The sequence below is a fragment of the Centroberyx gerrardi genome, chromosome 2, assembly GCF_048128805.1.
Source record: "Centroberyx gerrardi isolate f3 chromosome 2, fCenGer3.hap1.cur.20231027, whole genome shotgun sequence".
In the NCBI taxonomy this organism is placed as follows: Eukaryota; Metazoa; Chordata; class Actinopteri; order Beryciformes; family Berycidae; genus Centroberyx; species Centroberyx gerrardi.
The window spans coordinates 31,124,260-31,138,404 of record NC_135998.1 but is presented as its reverse complement, the minus strand read 5'-3'; the positions used below and the strand labels follow the sequence as shown (position 1 = coordinate 31,138,404).

Genomic DNA, 14,145 nt, shown 5'->3' with positions numbered 1-14,145 from the left:
AAAGTGAGGGAGAAACCTCTGCTTCAGTTTCTGGTGCTTGATATAATCTAAATGTAATTCATGTAAAACACACATAATATCTTAATATCACAAAATTACAGAATTACAAAATTACAAAAATGACAGTTATTAATCGTGAAAACTATATCTTTAATTAATTGCACAGCTTTGATATAGTCATAGTAAATTGTATTTTGAAATGCAAGTGTCCTCTCATTTTATTTGCTTGGTGTAACCTGGCCTTTTGAGCTCTTTGAGTCTATATTTTGCGCCAAATTCTTCTTCTTTAAATCAGTGGTGTATTGAACTAACTATAACGACAGCAATAGCAACAACAACAGTTACTAAAAGTCAGCAGCAGGTACCAGTGCAAAAATAGAGCAAGTGTGTGATATTAATGTGCATACTGTCAGTGCTGTTAAGCATATGGATGGCCTGAGGAAAGAAACTATCCTTGAAATGTGTGATTCTAGTCCAGATGTTGTCTGATGGCAGGAGTGAAAACAGACTGTGTGCAGGGTGGGAGGGGTCTCTAATGATACTTACAGCTTTCCTGTGACAATGGCTGGTGTATATTTCCTCAATTGAGGGAAGATGTGAGCCTGTGAGCTTTTGAGCAGTCTTAAAGGAATAGTTCACCCAAAAATGAAAATTCAGTCATTATCAACCTCATGCCAGTTGAAACACAGGTGAAGTTTGTTAGTCCATACAACACACCCGGAGCTTTCCAGCTTTTCTTTGGGGACCGATCTTTAGAGTTCCGAAAAGAGCAGAAAAAGAACAAAAAATGTCCATAAAATGACTCCATACAGCTCTTGCAGCATAATCCAAGTCTCCTGAAGCCAGCGATCGCACAGTGAGTGGACTACAAAAGAAACCGTCACACAGTCACTCCACAATGCATGACCAACACGCTGTACCAAAACCTGAAAAGATTCAAATCCACATGAAATGAATCAAATTTGTGTTTCCTTAGATGTAACACATGTTCAGTTTTTTGTTTTGTTCCTCCACAACATGAATGCTTGGATTCAACAAAAGCTAGCTGATCCCAGATCTTCTTATATTTCATTCTCGTCCTGAATCAGGAGTTCACCCTTCATTCACCTGAGTGAGAAATCTGCTGCTGTTGTGTGTGCAGCCTGAAAGCAGATAATTGCTGTGCAGTTTCTATGACGCTTGCTTAACAGCCTGTGCTAGTGTCTCTTAATTGAATAACAGCTGCTTGTGTATTATTAGTCTTCTTCTTCTTCTTCTTCTTCTTCTTCTTCTTCTTCTTCTTCTTCTTCTTCTTTTTCTTCTTCTTCTTCTTGTGCCCTAAAAGTATCTGGATCTCATAAACCGTAAGATCTACAGCAACCAAACTTGGCAGATAGGTCCAAAGTCTCAGGCGACAAAAAACACGTCAATTGGCCTCATGGTGGCGCTATAACAACGTTATGTTTTGACCTATAACTTTTGAACTGTAAGTTGTAGAATCAAAATTGAATTAAAAAGACAAATCTTTCACTTCAAGTATGAACATTTTTGTTTTTTTTAACTCTCCTACCACTAGTAGATTATAGGTTTATAAGTTTAAAAGCTTGTACAATTGTGATATTTGATATTGCGGGAATTATTGAGATATTCACGAAATATCGCGATATTCGATAATCGATAATCCAGTCTCCAGTAATTCTTACAAAACTTCCAATGAGGTCATTGTCTTCAGTGTCACTTAATGATTCCTTTCTTGTTAATTTGTGTTTTCAGTTTTACAGTTTACATATCTGTGTGTGTGTGTGTGTGTGTGTGTGTGTGTGTAATTTTAGGTATAACAGCATGTATGTCAGTTTCTATACATGTAGGTATTTGATTGTATGTGTAGATTTGGACTTGCATATATGTTTGTATTTACTGATGCAACAATTTTTCATGTGAACCTGTATCACGTAGTTATGTATTGATATTAAAGTTATACACAGTATACCATTAACACTCTGTACACCCTCACAGCTCACCCACTGTCATTTATTTCCATTTCCATTTTCCATGCTCTGCCTTCCATCTAGTGCTTCTCTTTGGATATTTTGCCCATTTCTACCTTGCTCTTTCTCTCTCTCCCTCATACATCAATACCTTCACATCAAATACCGTCCAATCAGCCCCTCTGCCCTTCTTCTAATACTTCATAATGAATTATATTGTATAAAGTATATAGTTAATACTTCATCATTTATATTGTCCTTCATATCTCTCCCACAGGAAACTCTTCATACTGTGCCCAGGTTCTGTTTCCCCTTCAGCATGGACAGGTACAGCCCACCCATATACAGTCCACTCTAACACTGACATACACACTAAAAGCCTGTTTTACACACACACACACGCGCACACACACACACCTTCACATAGGACTGTTTGACCTGTTTAATCTCTCAGTAAAAAAAAAAAAGTCTTGATAAGATGTTAAATGTTAAAAGCAGCCACTGTGCACCAGTACACACAGACATAATATTTCATAATTAACGCAATTTAGTATTTCCACAACTGTTAGAGCTCATTCTGGCACAGTAGCTATTGCATTTTCTACCTTTCTTAATAAAGGGATTAAGTAATTAGGAATATAGCTTTAAATGGAAAGGGAAAGAAGGGAGCATAATAATTACTGAGTCATTCCATCTGAAATCAGACATAAATTGGGCGTTTTACAGTCTCATTTCCTTATATTGTTTCCACACAATCCTTGTGTATTCAGTTGAATAAAGATGAACTCTGGTGATAATATCCTGCATAGTTTTAAAGATAAAGGAGTCCAAATGGGCTCCAAAATGAACACCATTTTTGGGGGCAAAACTCTGAGTGTATTTGAAGCAATAAAGCAATTAAATATCAGATTTGAACATATAGAACTCATAATCACCAAGATATTGATGCAACTATAGATACAGAACATATTCAAATATATATTTGTATATATATATATATATATATATATATATATACATATATGTACATATATATATAATATATATATCTTCAGGGACATGTGGGTCACATGCGGGCATATTGGTGCACTCTTTTATCTTTCACAATTTAAGCATGATAGTATATAGTTATTGTGTACAATTCCATCATGGTACAAAATAATGATTCTATCATAACCTCAATTTTAATGTAGATTTTGATGCAATATGCACTTTGGACGCCGGGGGCATTGGACTGTAAAGGTGTTTCCACAGACCCAATGAAGTACTGCATAGTGTGAGAGTTAATGAAATTGCTATTTGGACATATATATATTCTTCCGTCATTGCACATTCAGATGTCATTTGAAATGTCCTCTAAGCTGTCTCTCTTCCAATATGCAAAACATATCAGGTTAAAATCCCTGACTAACTGCCTTATATACACATTAACACTCAAATATATACACTCATTTAGATATACACATAGGTAGATACCAACCCACATACGCTAATGTACACACGTGCACACACATGACGGTAAGCAGTATAATCAATTAGAGAGATTAGAGAGTGGGGAAGAAGGTTAAGACTTAATGTACAGTATTATTACCGTCATGTACATATAAGCAGATGGGAGTAAAAAGGTAAAAAAATGTTGGTGTCCCACAAAGACTCCCGCCTGTCATCTGTAGGTACATCTGTATGGTCGTTATTAATGATTTGTTTTCTGCCTCCCCCCCCTCAACTCGCTATCCTTTCTCTCTCTCTCCCTGTGTCTGTCTGCCTCTCTCGCTCTCCCCCCATCTCCCTCCAGCCTGACAGTGAATCAGGTCGGGCAGAACTTCACATTTGTTTTGACCGATATCGAGAGCAAACAGAGGTTTGGCTTCTGTCGCCTCTCCTCAGGCGCCCATAGCTGCTACTGCATCCTCAGGTGAGGAGTGTGTGTGTGTGTGTCTGTGTGAGTGTGTGTGTGTGTGTGTGTGTGTGTTTGTGGAGTTTTTGCCTCTGCAACCCTAACCCTAGCCCAGTATCAGGCATCTAGACAGGTGGAAAAATACAAAATGGCCAACAAAGCCACCAAAGCCCTGAAAATGATGAACTGAAAACACAAACTGGGAAGTAACACCACTTCAAATCATTTAACTTTTGGTGCAATGCATCTGACCAGCAGGTGGCGTCTGCTAATAACACAACGCGGTATTTCGCAAAAGCAGGAGAAACAGCAGCAGACGTCTCATTTGGTTTTGTAGGCAGGACTTCCCACTGTGGCAAAAACTGCTGCCAACAAGGTGACTTTGTCGCTATATTTAGTGGCTTTTCTGACAGCAACGTTATTTCTCAAAAGTGACTAGCGACAAATTGAGATACTTTCTCTGACCATGGGAGCACACAAGTTGATTATCTATGGTCTTGGCCTGTTCATGTTTGTTGTCCCTTTCAAATCTCAATGATCAATAGGTGTCAGTATCAATGAAATACATGCCCCACTTACTGAGCAGCTAACAAAAGATATCCATGTCTGACGTGGGCCTCAGGAGCCAAATTCAAGTCTGTCGGTCAGTTATGAAACAATCTGGTTATTTTCAACCTGGGCCTTATTTTCCTATTTTTTGCAATCATGATGATTGTGTCCAAAATTTCTCCACTTACTTCACTGTGGAGCTTTACACACGTCCAAGTCGGCGGGAGCACTGCATTGTAATTCTGTGTTTGAAGCAGTATGTACCTCAACTTAGAAAAACAGATGTACAATGTATGACAGATAAATGTCCTAAATGGTAATGGGAGGAATTTCAGTGAATGTTCTGTGTAAATACAGTTAGCATGTAACTTTGAATTGTTAAGGGTGCTGTGGTATTTGTTGTTGTGCACCATGGGGCAAAAGCAGTGAATAATTTTGAAATGTTAGAACAGCACTATGCTTAAGATATTCAAAATTGTTAGCCCCAAACTATACAGTGTCATGCTCAGCTTTCGAAGACCAAAAAAACATTCAAAAAACTGTTTTTGTTCTCCCAGCTACCTGCCCTGGTTCGAAGTCTTCTACAAGCTGCTCAACATTCTTGCAGATTACACAATCAAAGGCCAGGTAAGTGTTGGCTGTCTCAGTGACTTGCCTTGATCTGTTGTACCTTGTGTGGTAGTCGTACATTGTGTGTTAACAGTACATTGCCACAGAGCTCACTTTCAAAGTCTCCAGTCTCCAGTTTTTGCCCTGATTTGTCATGACCTTGGTTCTAACGCTGGAGAACCACAGAAATGGCTACCAGAACTTCTCTACTGACTAATCAATTACATTATAATACTGATAAAGCATGATGTTGTTCAGTACTGATGACTAATTTTGCACAAAATACACTGAGATTCATCCCATCATGCTTTCTATCAATTGAGAAAATGTTACCTGATGTTTATTGCTTAATATTTTAACATGAAGATCACTACATTCTGTAAAAGAAAATGCTATTTTGTAGTAAGCTAAACTATAAAAGTAATTTTATAGTAGTAAACTCACTATAAAAACTGACTATAGTATTTCCATTGTGAGTTAAAGTGTAATGCCAGCAATCATTTGGTAATAATCAACAGGCAATGAGGTATTTGATGTCCCACGTTCAGACCATTTTGGACTGGAACAGCTGTTTTATCCCCCAATCCCCTGAAAGTCTCTTGTTTACTCTTGTTCTTACCAATCACACAAAGTTTTACGCCTGAGAGATAAACTGAGCATAGCGGCATAATCAGTCAGACTATTGTCTGAGGAGTACACATCAAAGAGCTTTTTGGTTCATTTTTAGCCATTCTGTCACCTTATGAAGCCTAATTTATTTGGAGTGTTTTGCATTATTTAATTAGAGTTATGTTTATATTGCTTGTGCGATGAGACGTTTCTTACATGGCCATTGCATGGGTTTTGGATTGTATAAATGTTTCAGGACAGCCAATGGCAAGAGCTCCTGGTTTCACTGCATACCCTCCCGATCCCTGATCCTGGAGTTCCTGTTCATCTCAGCGTGGTAAGTCTGCAGCTAATTTGCAGCTAATAGTGTAGTAATCCTGTTGATGTAATAAATTTCACATCAATGTAATAATAGTTAGCTGGTTTTGCTGTCAGCATAATACATGTAATTAAATTAAATTAAATTAAATTTAGTTTTCATTGCATTAATGGAAAGGTTAAAATCTTTAGTTTTCAAAATATAATAACTGAACTGATATCAGACAAAATGTAATGCACATCTGTCATCCATTCACAGGGACTAAATATGTTTTGAAGGGGTTTTTGGCCATCTTTAAAAAAATATCTTACATTGCCAATCAGAGTGCTTTTTAAGTATTTTATATACCCATTTCATGTACCCAGTAATATAGTAATTATTATGTAAACCTTTATTACATTAATGGGAAATTTATTACGTTAACAATATTATTACACTATCAGCCACAGATGATTATGTTAATATGGCTGTTATTGCATTACCATTCATGTTTATGAATGTATCCTATTTTGTATTGCCTTTCATGTCCCTCCTACCTCACAGGTGATGCCTTAAAATGTCTTTTTTTTTTAATGAACATTGACCCTCCCTATATTTTGTCATCTCCAGCATTCCTACTTCACTGTGCCTGACACAAGGGAACTCCCCAGCATACCTGAAAATGTGAGTGCTGCCCTTTGCTGTGTGCTTTGATAGATACTATTTTTTTTGTACTTCCTGCTTTATCACTTTCTGACCCACTGACACCAGTCATTTTATATCATCTCTAAATCTAAATTAAAACACCCATAAAATTTGCCCGGAGAGAATTTCACTTTAATAAAAAATGATCTGTATCTTTAAAGAATTACAGTAGATTATCAGTAGTAGATTTTCACGGCAGGCCATTTGTCTGTCAGAGCTCTTTTCTGTCAGCTAGGTCATCCAACCATTTATCATTTGAAACTTATAAAGCCACAGTAGATATTTAAAACAAAATTTGGTTGTACCTTTGATTGTTTCTTTCTCACGTCTCAACCTGTCTCAGCAAATATTGTAGAAATGTATCTATTATATGCGGCAGCATTATAGTCTGTAAGACTGGAATAGTACAGGTAAGAAACCTGCCCTGTACAACAACACCAATGCACATGTGAGTGGGATGACATTTGGTTTAGTCATGGCTAGTGTTTTGGCCAGTGATTTGAAAAACAGGCTAAAAGCTTTAACTTTACTTGCCTAAGAGGGTTGCAGCTTAGTTGCTAAGCTAAATAGCAGTATCCACATTGACTACAGTAGTTTAGTAATTCATAATGCTATCTCAGTTTCTATAAAAATTATGTGAATAAATTGAAACGATTCACTTAAAATGAGGTCGTTGAACTTGAGAATGTGTCAAAAGATTTATTCTTTTTAAAACGGGAGAAATGTATACCATCACCAATGGTAGAAACGTCATCATCAAGGGTAGCAATATCATCACCAGTGGTAGAAACATTATCACCAATGGTAGAAACGTCATCACCAAGGGTAGAAACATCATCACAAATGGTAGAAACGTCATCACCAATGGTAGAAACGTCATCACCAATGGTAGAAACATTATCACCAAGGGTAGAAACGTCATCACCAATGGTAGAAACGTCATCACCAATGGTAGAAACGTCATCACCAAGGGTAGAAACATCATCACAAATGGTAGAAACGTCATCACCAATGGCAAAAATGTCATCACCAAGGATAGAAATGTCATGACCAAGGGTAGAAACGTAATCATCAATGGTAGAAACGTCATCACCAATGGCAGAAACGCCATCATCAAGGGTAGAAATGTAATCACCAATGGTAGAAATGTCATCACCAATGGTAGAAACGTTATCACCATGTCATCACCAATGGTAGAAACGTCATCACCAAGGGTAGAAACGTCATCACCAATGGTAGAAACATCGTAACCAATGGTAGAAACGTCATCACCAGTGGCAGAAATATCATTGCTGTGGTTAGAAACATCATCACCATGGCCTCTGCTTTAATTTAATATTAGAAATGGACAATTATCGTCCATGGAGCCAACAAGAAACCTGATGTTTAATAGCAATGTTGGGGGGGAAGCACTGTCCTGGCAAAATTGGACAGTTGCTATAGAAATAGACCGTTAAATTAAAAAAAGATAATTTGAAGCAGATGGCAGAGGAGTTGCTTCCTAGAGTGGTAGAAGACAACCCCTGCTGCAGCAAAGGAAAAGTAAGTCATGGCTGTACAGTAACACCTGCCATTGAGTACCTCAATTACTCAGGAAAGTCACTGAATAAGGGGGGACAGTTTGAAGAAGGCCCTAACTGGTCTTGTTTGCTTTTTTGCCAGTGGGGCAGCAGGCTATACTACATCCAGACAACAAGTAAAATTAAGTAAGTGTCAAAAACATCTGAAGCACAATCTCCTTTAACGCTGAAAGCCTTGGAGTCTGAAGCAAGCAGTCTTTCTTCCTTAGCCAAATATATATGGGACTGTTGTGGTAAAGCAGGACTGCTACAGTATGCTGGCTCTCTTAACCCAGAAGGTTCAGTGATCAAATAGGAGGACTCTTCTACCTGCTCTGCCCAGGAGGTGTTGGATCCAATAACCATTCTAGGCACATAGACATGAAGCCTGGTGATGGTGGGTTCCACTTGCAGAAAACAAGTTGTTTCTTCCACAGTGTCTCCCCTATTGTGGCACAATGGATGCAGGCCAATGCATCAGCTGCAGCTTGTTAAATATGGGTGAACCCAAGACAAATGGATTGGGCTGGTCCTCATGTACAAAGTGCTTGAAAACCTTTAGAGATGGGTCGTGTCTGAACGGATAGGGATCTGATATTTACAGTATGAGGAATGATTACAGGAGTAATGAGTCATGATTTTTTAGTGTAATGTTATTACTCAAATGAAAATAGAAATCAGTTATAGCACTCATTAGAAAGAAAGGGTGATCAAAACACCACCAATATGTAATACCACCAATATATCAAATCAGTCACCTATGATTCATATGATGGAGATGTGAATGCGGTCCATGGGGTATTTAATCCTTCACTTTGCAGGAGAGGTTTAGAAATGATGCTAAAGGATGTACCACGAAGAGATAGATCGATGAAAAACCTGCATGACGAACCTTGACACGATTTTCACATAAATCTGCGATTTGTTTGTTTGTAACCTGCAAAACTGTGTAACAGATTGTTGCCCCTATTATCTCACAAACTCGAGTCTAGAAAGATATATTGCTATGTTACACTTGTCACTTGAAATAGCTATACTATATGTGCAGTATATTGAGTTTTATGACATCTTGTACCATTCATACTTAATCATGGTCTACCGGCCTTTGCCTTCACAACTAACTCTCCTCTTTGTATTTTTTTTCTTATTGTGTTTTGCCCTTGCAGAGAAACCTAACAGAGTACTTTGTAGCAGTAGATGTCAATAACATGCTCCATCTGTACGCTAGTATGCTTTATGAACGTCGAATCCTCATCTGCTGTAGCAAACTAAGCACTGTAAGTAGAATCCACTTCCTGTTTCTCCTCTCCTACAACTCTGTCCATCTTCCTCTCTCTTTCCACCCTTTCAATAACGATAAGGTCTTTTAAAATCCACAATTTGATTTGCAGCAATTGGGGATTGTGGAGTTCTCTGCTCTGTTTTTCCTCTATTGTAAGGATGTATCATTTATAGCTTCTCTCACAAGTTGTTTTCCCCATGTTCCTTTTAGAAAAAATAGTTATAACAATGTTTGACATTTCTGGGAAGTCCTGGTGGACAGATATTTTACAGACATTTCAGAAAGTCCAAGGCCACTTTTGATCTGCAGTGCAATGAGAATGAACCATTTGTTCGACTGATCATGCAAAGTCTACATCAATATGTATTTGACGAATACGTTTCCATCACGATTTATGATCATTCTTTTAACCAAAGAGCTCACATGGAATGCTTATATTGTGTCCCAAAGATACAGTATGAGCATTCTGTCTATTGTCTACAATGTTTTCTATTTTCATAGTCAGTGCGGAAAATTATGCAAAATTGCAGGTTTTCCTGTCTTCTCTGTATCCCTTCACCATTGCAGAGAATAAAAGCACATTCTGTAACCTACTGCAGATAGTTAATTTCCCACACATAATAGGCTCACACATAAAGCTTTTGATATTGTTGTGTTCTATCATTGATTTTCAGACGTTTTCCCACATTGTTAGCAGAGTCTGTATAATATGACATCAACTTTGCTGTTGTGAAGTCATTCAATTAATTTATAGTTATATCTATAATTATTATTAAGATCCCTTGTCAAACAGACAAATCATTAGCATCCAACATCATGCACTACTGCATAAACAACTTGTTTACCACAACTTTTTAACACATTGTCAGAAATGAGTAGCCTTTTGTTTTTACCTTGATTTCACTAGTTCCAAATGAAAGTGAAAATAGTCTGATTTAATAGGTTTTCATTTCAGGTAATAAAAACAGGAAAATATGAAAGGGTGTGTAGAGTTATCCACTGTAAATGGCATCCTTTTGCACATAAATTGCATTTCACAAATAATCATACGCCCAGTTCTTGTATGCTGAATAAAAGCTCCTTGTTTATCATCATGGTCAATGCACACTTTAACTACAGAGCCTAGAAGTTTGATTGATGAGGATCTTCATGTGAAATTCAAAGCACACATTCAAATTTTAACGAGATTTGAACATAATTATCTTTCAGATAAATCAGAATTTATGATTTTGCAATTTTATTCAGTTTATTTAATTGAAGTAATTGTTGAAGTATCTGCTGAAGTATCTACATCAGTTTTCCTTATAACTAGACAAAACAGCGATGTGCCATTATGTGTTGTGTATGTGATGTTTGTCCTGTATACTTTGCCCTTCCCCAAACAGTTAACAGCTTGTGTCCATGGGTCTGCAGCCATGCTATATCCAATGTATTGGCAACATGTTTACATTCCTGTCTTGCCTCAGCACCTCATAGACTACTGCTGGTGAGTATGCTGCCTATCATCCAGACTCAAGAATTTATAAAATGTAATGTCATGTAATTTTATAGCTAAACATACCATGACTTTTCCTAGACCTACTTTCTGTACAAACCAATGTTAGATTTTCTAAATCCCACAAACTAATAGTAGTATTACTAGTAGTATTACTAACTATAATAACCCCCTTCAATGAACAGCTTATTGGAGTTTTCTCAGACCACCAAAATCAACAGGCCTCTCTAGTCTTGATGTGCAGAATCACAGAATCATTTAAATTGCCAAGTACAAGTTCAAGAATTAGTCTTGGTGACATTGGTGCAGAGATACTGTTTATTGACACCTAAGAGTTTCACAGTACAGAACAGAATATTAGGTAAAGTGCAAGGAACAGAGCAAGACCTACTAAGGATAATTGACTGTACACATCACTACAATTGTGCATTCATGTTGTATTCAAGTTCAGAGTAAATACCCATAACCCAGTGATATCTGTCATAACGGCTGTGTCTTTTGCAGTGCCCCAATGCCCTACCTCATCGGAGTACATTCCAGCCTGATGGAGGTAGGTGTCTATAACTGGCACATATGAAACCAAATTGTGCCACACTTTTGCTCCTTTTCTGTCCTCAAAGCAACAGGACATATTGATGGAAGATTGAAAGGATTGGATTCAAATTAAACTGGTGGATGAATCAACTGATTAGATTGTGTAGGGTATAAGGCAGAGGTGGGGACTCAAGTCACATGACTTGGACTGGAGTCAGACTTGAGTCACAATTTTAATTGCTTGAGACTTGACTTGATGCTTGAAGAGAAGACTTGAGACTTGACTTGACTTGGGTTCTGGTGACTTGGGTCTCGACTTTAACTTGTACTTTGATGACTTGAAAAGGTTTCTAAAGTCTTGACTTGAGATCTTGTGTTTGTGTAAATGACTTAGATTGAAAGTGATGAGATTTGTTCCAGCAGACGACTGAATTTAAATTCTGTTTTCTGAATTTGTATGGAATGATTGAATTTATTGAAGTTGAAACTGATTATAGAAATCAAACTCATGATGCGCTTACCAAGTTTTTATCCTATTAAAACCATATTGCATTGAAAAGCATTGTGTTTGAGATGTTACATTTGATTCTTTTTTTCTCATTTTATTTTTTGTTGCTGTTAACAGTGTATTTGTTTCTTTGTTTCAAACACAATGAAATATGAAATATGTTGATTTATTGGAACTGAATATGACCGAAATAAAACAAACTAACTAACTAACTAAAAGTCCTAGATATTTAGTTTTCTGTAAGATATTAAATTGATACTGGACTCTTGATTTGTTCTGACTTGACTTGCTGTTCTACATTTAGACTTGAGACTTGACTTGAGTCTTGTGCCTCAAGACTTGAGACTGACTTGGGACTCGAACAAAGTTGACTTGGTCACACCTCTGGTATAAGGTATGAAGAGACCAAGTTTAAGTAAAGAGGGAAAAATGACAGTTAATGGACAGTTTTTTACATATTGTATTGAAGTGAACAGTGACTCTCAGTGGCTTTCACTGACTGTGCATATGTGTTGTATTATGTTTGTGCCCTGTAGAAAGTGAGAGGGATGGCTCTGGATGATGTGGTGGTCCTGAATGTGGACACCAACACTCTGGAAACCCCCTTTGATGACCTCCAAAGCCTGCCCAATGATGTGGTACGTAACATACAAGGACACACACACACACACACACACACAGATACAATACTATTTGTCATGCTTCATAGCTTTTCATTTAAAGCCATGCAAGATTTTTAACTAAAAATCCTAAATCATAAAGTTGAGTTGCAGTAGAGAAGAGCATCCAATTGAAATGAGCAAACAGCAAAATCCGTCCAGAGAAAACTGGACTCACCAAAGTTAGATGTTTTCCTCTGTCCTCCCTTTAGTTTTTTTAGTCCACATTAGGGCCACGGACCCCCATTTGATGAGATTTTGTCTCTCAGACCCAAATCTGAGAATATTTTTATAGTCAGATATGATTTTGTTCAGAATTCCATGACTATCTGTACTTGTAGGTAGGGAGATAACAGTGAAACTATGATCAAAATAGTCATTCTTCTACATTCTCTAATTGTGTTAACTGGTGAAAAACGTTCCCACTCACAAATGAACGACCATAAACTTGCGTTCTAACGAGTTCATTTCTCCCAGGTTTCATCTTTGAAGAACCGTTTGAAGAAGGTTTCGACGACGACGGGGGACGGCGTGGCCCGAGCCTTCCTGAAGAGTCAAGCCGCTCTGTTCGGGAGCTACAGAAACGCCCTGCAGATCGAACCGGTCAGTCTGTTAGATAGACGGGGAAGTACAGGGATGAAGGAAACAAAGAAGAAGAATGATGAGTCAGACAGGAGGAGAGGGAATCAAGTTTGTGTGTGTGTGTGTGTGTGTGTGTGTGTGTGTGTGAGAGAAAGGTTTCCTGCCATTCAAGCATCTCAGGACTTAATATTTTCCATTTGTTTTAAAGACAAACCTCCATGGGCACAATATAGATGCAAGAACGAGAGAATCAGCAAGAGGATAATTATCATAATCATTATCATTGTCACTCTCTCATTGACCGTCAGTATGTGTTTTTCCTGCACTTTTAGGGAGAGCCAATAACATTCAATGAGGAAACCTTTGTGAACCACCGCACCAGTGCCATGAGACAGTTCCTGCAGAACGCCATTCAGCTGCAGCTCTTTAAACAGGTACACACACACACACACACACACACACAAACGTTACTGTGTTTCACCCTCTCTCACTCTCTCTCATACATGATTTCTTTGTACCTGAAGTTCATAGATGGCCGTTTGGACCTGTTGAACTCAGGAGAAGGCTTCAGCGACATCTTTGAGGAGGAGATCAACATGGGGGAATATGCAGGCGAGTCAGCAGTAGACACTCATAAAACCACACACTGGTTGGTAACAGTGTACAAGCAGTATTTTGTCATCGACTTACATTCATTCCCAATCCCTATAATCTTAAATTGATGTAATAATAAACTTCATTTATATGGCACTTTTCAAAAGTGTTACAACATGCTTTAGAAATTATAGAGCATTGATAAGTTGAAACCAGTGACATAAAAAAAAGAAAATCCTACCAAAATTGAAATGGTTACATAAAAATAAAAGTGGCAAAAACAATATTACAAGGATAA

The 14,145-nt window shown here is 37.7% G+C and overlaps 1 protein-coding gene across 1 annotated transcript in view; it reads left to right on the top strand.

Annotated features, from left to right (window-relative positions):
• dennd1a (DENN/MADD domain containing 1A) overlaps window positions 1-14,145 on the top strand; it is a 36,341-nt gene that overhangs the window by 10,576 nt on the left and 11,620 nt on the right. Inside the window, exons 4-15 of the mRNA XM_071917556.2 lie at window positions 2,245-2,294; window positions 3,763-3,882; window positions 4,971-5,040; window positions 5,888-5,968; window positions 6,560-6,613; window positions 9,360-9,470; window positions 10,861-10,961; window positions 11,475-11,520; window positions 12,549-12,650; window positions 13,149-13,274; window positions 13,586-13,687; window positions 13,778-13,865. Coding sequence (XP_071773657.2) covers window positions 2,245-2,294; window positions 3,763-3,882; window positions 4,971-5,040; window positions 5,888-5,968; window positions 6,560-6,613; window positions 9,360-9,470; window positions 10,861-10,961; window positions 11,475-11,520; window positions 12,549-12,650; window positions 13,149-13,274; window positions 13,586-13,687; window positions 13,778-13,865 — 1,051 coding nt within the window. The remainder of the gene's footprint in view (window positions 1-2,244; window positions 2,295-3,762; window positions 3,883-4,970; window positions 5,041-5,887; window positions 5,969-6,559; window positions 6,614-9,359; window positions 9,471-10,860; window positions 10,962-11,474; window positions 11,521-12,548; window positions 12,651-13,148; window positions 13,275-13,585; window positions 13,688-13,777; window positions 13,866-14,145) is intronic.